The 6,000-nt window shown below is 53.0% G+C and overlaps 1 protein-coding gene across 4 annotated transcripts in view; it reads left to right on the top strand.

Moving 5' to 3' along the window:
- Positions 1-1,977: 1,977 nt before the first annotated feature.
- Positions 1,978-6,000, top strand: part of E2F3 (E2F transcription factor 3) — a 101,228-nt gene continuing 97,205 nt past the window's right edge. For 2 of the 4 annotated variants that reach the window (XM_016189119.2, XM_007525155.3), the window contains exon 1: positions 1,978-2,442. In XM_016189119.2, coding sequence (XP_016044605.2) covers positions 2,056-2,442 — 387 coding nt within the window. In that variant the 5' untranslated portion in view covers positions 1,978-2,055. Of the gene's footprint in view, positions 2,443-2,922; positions 3,668-6,000 lie in introns of those variants that run through there. The other 2 variants (XM_060189303.1, XM_060189302.1) reach the window with 2 other exon arrangements.

Raw genomic sequence — 6,000 nt, 5'->3', positions numbered from 1 at the left:
CTAGTTGCCTCCACAATGATCCATATTGGAAACACTAATGAAATTGGGCTTGCTAATAGATTTTTACCTATAACGAGGAACTGATGCTCTTTGAGAATCACCTGATCTGCACTGAGATAATGTCACTTTTTTGATAAACTGATAAAGGTACTGTTCAGTTTTGCTTAGAAACATCACCAAGATATAAGCCTGATGTTTAACAGCACTTTCATCAATTTAGCTTTTTCATAGCGTGACCGAACTAAGTATTAAGTAGTTCTAACTATACCTGACATCTCTTCACTCCCTTCAAAGACTATGAGTTTCAGAAATTAAAGTTTTGCAAAAAGGGTTTGAGGGAATCGTCCCCACCCAATGAGCACCAGTTCAACTACTATTCAAAATGATGATCTTACACATATCTTTTTACATTCCTGGAGGCGTCCCTTTACCTGCTTCAGCCTCCACAGGAGCAATCTTAAATTTTAAAAACCATGGATATTGCACCAACAGTCAGTATGGCAATAATTCAATAACTATTTTTTTCGGTAACAACTTCGAGCTTACTACAAAAAAAACAAACAAATAATAATTTTTTTAAAAAAACTCTTAAACTATTTTGGAATATGGTTGGGTCATTCGGTTTGCTTAAAGTCAGAGGACTTGTTCGGAAGCCAAAAACTGTCAAATGTTGGTGGCTGGATGTGCCCCATTAGTAAAGAGCAAGACGTCATCATGAGAAGTATGTGCTTGTTCGGATTACAAGATGCCGGATTAGAAACCCGCAGATCAGTTCTAGGTTAGCCCTGATTAACTGTCCTAGGTGCTTCTGGGCCAAAGGGGGTGGGGGTGGGGAGGTGTCTACTGAACGCAAACCTATACTAGTGCTCAACCTATACTACTGGTCATTCAGAGTTAATTTTTACTTAAATCAAACAGCGACTAATAACGACGCTACTAGGAATAATCTTAAATGCTATCTAAACGGTGTCTACAATCATGTCAGTTGAACCTTCAGCTTCACAGTAATCTGCCCACATGCTTCTGTCGATCAGCCTCCGCCTCAGGATCAGCCCTCGCAGCGGCATTGGTTGGATTTCCGGAAGGGAAAAAACCCCGATTTAAAGGGCTCAGTTTCCACCTGCCAGCCATCGCCCGCAAGTCCAACTTGCCTTTGATTAATATTTGGGAGAATCTCCTGCCGCTGTTCATCTAGTATAGGGACTAGCCAACGGGAAAAAGAGTTCCCCAGAGTGTCCCCTTGGTCACCTTGACACTTCCCAAAAGTGAAACTTGCGCTCTAGACTATATTCGCACTGAGTCTGCGGGGCGCTGAGTCCCAGGCCAGGTCAGCAGAGCCCGCCCGGCTAGAGGGCGGGGACGTGGGCGGAGCCTGGACCAGGCGTGGTCTTCCGTGGGAGAAAAGGAAAGGCCTTACTCCACCCCCTAAAAAAATCCTCTGTAGCCTTCAGCCAACCAAGATGCTGTATGCAAATACGACCCTGTCGCCCGGGTAACCGTGACACACGACAGCCAATGGAAACCAGAAAGTCGTGGCCCTGCACCACGATTGGGACAGAAGTGAGGAGCTAGAGGCCCAATAAGCTGTGGGAACGGTCCTTGGCGGGTTGAGGGGTGGGGATATGCAAATATAGTTTGAAAAGCCGGCGGGAAATCTGAGTTTCGCGGGAGGACCTTGGCGCGTAAACCGTATCCCTTCATTCATTGTCAGCAGCAGCTTCCTGGAGCCATTTTTCAGCTGCCGGCCGCAGCAACCGGGCTGCCGCCGCCGCCTCGCAATCCGTTGCATCGGCCGCTCCCGACGCCTCCATCCCCCCTGGGGTCCCGATATCCGTGCGGCCGGGACCCTCCTCTCTCCAGAGCCCCGATTATTTTTGGCCCCCGGGGTCCGTGCGGTGCGGAAAAATAAAAAGAAAAGAGAGAGAAGGGGCTCGGAAGCGCCGGGCGGGGAGGCGAGAAGGAGGAGAGACTTGGAAACTCCGACTGCAAATAATAAAGAAATTGAAAACAATACATTCATAGACCATAACAATAAAAAAAGAGCAGGAGCGAGAGATGAGAAAGGGAATCCAGCCCGCCCTGGAGCAGTACCTGGTGACCGCCGGGGGTGGGGAGGGGGCGACAGTCGTCGCCGCCGCCGCTGCAGCTTCTATGGACAAAAGGGCACTGCTAGCCAGCCCCGGCTTCCCTGCCGCCGCCGCCGCCGCTGCCACCGCCCCGGGCGCGTACATCCAGATCCTCACCACGAACACTTCCACCACCTCTTGTTCCTCCTCCCTCCAAAGCGGCGCCGCCGCCGGCCCCCTCCTCCCCTGTGCCACCGGCGCGGAGCAGACCGCCGGCAGCCTGCTCTACACCACGCCGCACGGACCCTCCAGCAGAACCGGGCTGCTGCAACCACCAGCACTGGGACGCGGCGGTAGCGGCGGCGGCGGCCCTCCGGTAATGCCCTCTGGTTCCCACAGCCCCCAGCCCAGGCGGGAGGTGGGCTCTGCAACCGCGTGGGGTGGTGGGCGCGCTGCCCCTGGCGCGCGCAGGGCCGAGTGTGGGCCCGAGCAGCTGTCCCTGCAACGAGGGCTCATTGTTAAGACAAGTATGCTCGCCCCCCAAACCCCCCGTGCAAGGGTCGGGGGCCTCGGTGGGACGCTCTGGGCAGAGGGCAATCTCCTTGACTCCAGCCACCTCCAACACTCCGAAACTTTTCCCGGCCCCCCCAGTCTTTTCTTGCACTTTTCCCTACCCCCACTCTCCCCTCTCCAACTCGAAGCTTCCTCTTTCTCGGGCGTAGGAAGGGGTCACGCCCCGGATGGAGAAGGGGTGGGGGAGGGAGTAGTGTACTTGGTGGGAGTGGGGGGCCGTAGGGGGCTGGGGGTTGCAAACTGGGGGGCTGTTAGACTGATCGCCCACCATTGGCTTCTCAGGCCCTTTGGCGACCGGGGGGTCCTTAGCGCGTGCTCTGGAGCTCCAGGGTCTGCCGGGTGGCGCTTGACACATGGAGGGCTCGGCAACTCCTGGCAACAAAGGGGCTAGGGGAGCCCCAGGGGACTGGGGAGCAGAGGTGGAGCTGGGAGGCTGAGTGCGGACTGGGGCGTGGGCTGTCTGGGGTGAGGGGCCGGCACCCCGGCCTGGGCGCATCCTGACGGCGGCGGTGGCGGTGGCGGCGCCCGCGTGGCCCGAGCGCCCGGGCCTTCCTCGCCGGCCCCGGGTCTGCCCTTGACCCGCCTCTCTCCCCTTGCCCCTTCCTTCCCCGCCCTGTCCCCCTCTCCGCCCCCGGGCGACGGAGGGCGGGGGCAGCCGTGTTCCCGTCCCGCCGCCCGGGTCTGTCCCTCTCCCCGGGACCCGCTGGTGACGTTTCGCACACGTGCGCGGAGGACGCGCCTGTGACTGGGGAGGAGGCGGCGGCGGGAGGGGGCGCTGGAGGGGGAGAGGGGGGCACCCACTTCCTCCTGCTCGCCGGCTCCCTGGCCTGGGACGGTCCAGGCGCCCTCGCACCCGGCCCCGGCACGGCCACCCTCCCCTCCTGTCCCTCGGCCCCCTCCCCCCCCCACGGGCGTCCGCCCTCGCCCGGAGCCGCCGAGCTGCTCGGCCCTCCCGGCCCCCTCTCCAGCCGGTCCCCCACCTCCCCCCCGGAGCCAGCCTGGTTTCGGAAATGCCCTTACAGCAGCAGGTTAGTGGCCGGGACAGCTCGGGGGCCGCGGCCGCCGCGGGGGCACCGCATTGTATCGGGGGCTGAAGCCGTGAGGGTAGGCGGTGGAGCGGGGTTCTGGAGTGGGAACGGGGGGTTGGGTGCCTGAGGGAAATGAGTAAGCAAGAAAAATCTAACTAAGTAGATGCCCCGGTCTCCGGGGTCTAGCCACCTCGGGGCGGGAGTGCCCACCCCGGGGGGTGGTATGGTGTTTACGTGCATTTGTTTCGGGGTGCCCCCATGGATGGGCTGTGGCAAAGCAGAAGGGGGCTTCTCGCGAATGGCCGAGTGGAGCTCTGTTTTCTGTTCTCCTTGTGCCGGAGGGGGAGGGGGGCGGGTCAGAGTAGGGTGTCTGTAGGATTCCCAGGCCACCCGCCACCTCCCCCCTCCCTTTGTCCCTGTAATTTATAAAGCGCCTTTGGAGAGATGATTTAGGTCAGTATGCGGCTTCTCTTTTTGTTGATACTAGAAATAAGTGTGGTCCAGAGGTCTTTCCCACCCCCACCCCCTTTCTCTTTTTCTCTCCTTCATTCCCTTCCTCTCCGCCTCTTGTCTTCACCCTCGTGGTGAGGCTTGGCCCCCACAAGGCGGGGAAACGAACCAGAGACTCCAGGAGATAAATGGTGTTTGATGATGCCAGTCTTCGGCCTCACCTCGCCTCAGCTCCGCATGGGTTTATTCATTTATTTATTTATTTATTTATTTTGGAGAGTCGAGCTTCTGCCAGGGGTCTTGAAGAAAGTTAGCAAAGAGACAGCACATTGGAAAATGAGATAGGTTCATTTAGGAAAGATGAAGATCTAGATCTTACTCTTATCAATTTCTCACTCGGTTAGATCTCATTGCTTTCCAGCCTCTGACATACTTGCTGGGGATATGTGCTAGTCTCAGTCAGAGAAACTCAAATGTTTTACTGACTAGGGTCTGCCAGCAGGGGGGAAACAGTACAGTACCTGCTTGCATATACAATATCCAGTGGGCTGGATTCTCAGTGACGGGAATATTCCATACTTTTAATAGCACTAACTACTATTACTGATTTGACCTAAACATGCTTAGACATCTTTAAAGTGTCTTTGCCCCCTACACAGTCCTTTTATTGTATCATAAGCCTAATCTGAAACAACCAACTATTGACAGACTTCTTGGATTGGATTTAGACTTATGGCAGGGAAGTTTTGAGAATGGGAAATTGTAAGACCACTAGATTGCTGGAGTTTTTTTGTTTGTTTTTTCCCTATCTTATGCTTTGTGGCCAGGTCTCCCAAACTGGCCAAATGTATAAGGAATTAATTATATTTAAAGAGACCCACACCATTTTCCAAGTTATTTCAAAACTGTACCTCCTTGCGTTGAATTTATTATTCCAAAGTCACGAAACTGAATATAAAGTCTAATTCACTTTTCTCTTATCAAAATTACATTTAACTTTTTATGAGTTAAAATTTTGTCCCTGTTCTTTTCCTTAAGCAGGAGCCATCCCCCACCCCACCCCCCAGGATGAGCATAGCTAAATGACTTGAGCAAAGGGACACTGAAGAAGAGGTTGAGAGTTCCTATTCAGTTGACCAGAGTGACAGCCCTTCTTTTTCCAAGTTCTGTCTCAAGAGCATCTAAGAAACAGAAACAAATGCTTCACCTTCATTCAATGGCAGAAAGACACAGGAGTAAAACCTTGCTAGTTGTGTTATCTCTATCATTTGCAAGTTGTATGATCTTAAATAACTTGTCTCCAAAGTTTCCTGTGACATGGGGGCAAGAATAATGTTAATTATGGGAGCTGGGCGGTAGTGCAGCGGGTTAAGTGCAGGTGGCGCAAAGCTCAAGGACCGGCATAAGGATCTTGGTTCAACCCAACATCCCCCCCCCCCTACCTGCAGGGGACTCGCTTCACAGGTGGTGAAGCATGTCTGCAGGGGTTTGTCTTTCTCTCCCTGTCTCTGTCTTCCCTATCCATCTCCATTTCTCTCTGTCCTATCCAAAACAACATCAATAACAATAATAACTACAACAATAAACAAGGGGAACAAAAGGGAATAAATATTTTTTAAAACAAGAATAATGTTAATTTGCAGGCTCTTTATTTTAGAGGTAGAATGATGATACTTGTAAGGTGCCTGCAAATAGTAGGTGTCCAGTAAATTGGTATTGAAAAACATTCTTTTTTATATAGTTTAGAGAAGATAGTGTGAGACCACCCACCCTTTGCTAACACATATGTGAGTAAACTAATGAAATATTTTCTAAAGTAGCATGTCATTTATTTATACCTCATTAATTTGGGGCTTTATAATCTATAATACGTGGGCTACCCT

Source organism: Erinaceus europaeus, chromosome 4 (genome assembly GCF_950295315.1).
Source record: "Erinaceus europaeus chromosome 4, mEriEur2.1, whole genome shotgun sequence".
Classification (NCBI taxonomy): Eukaryota; Metazoa; Chordata; class Mammalia; order Eulipotyphla; family Erinaceidae; genus Erinaceus; species Erinaceus europaeus.
The sequence above is the reverse complement of the archived record's forward strand: the minus strand, read 5'-3'. Positions and strand labels throughout refer to the sequence as shown.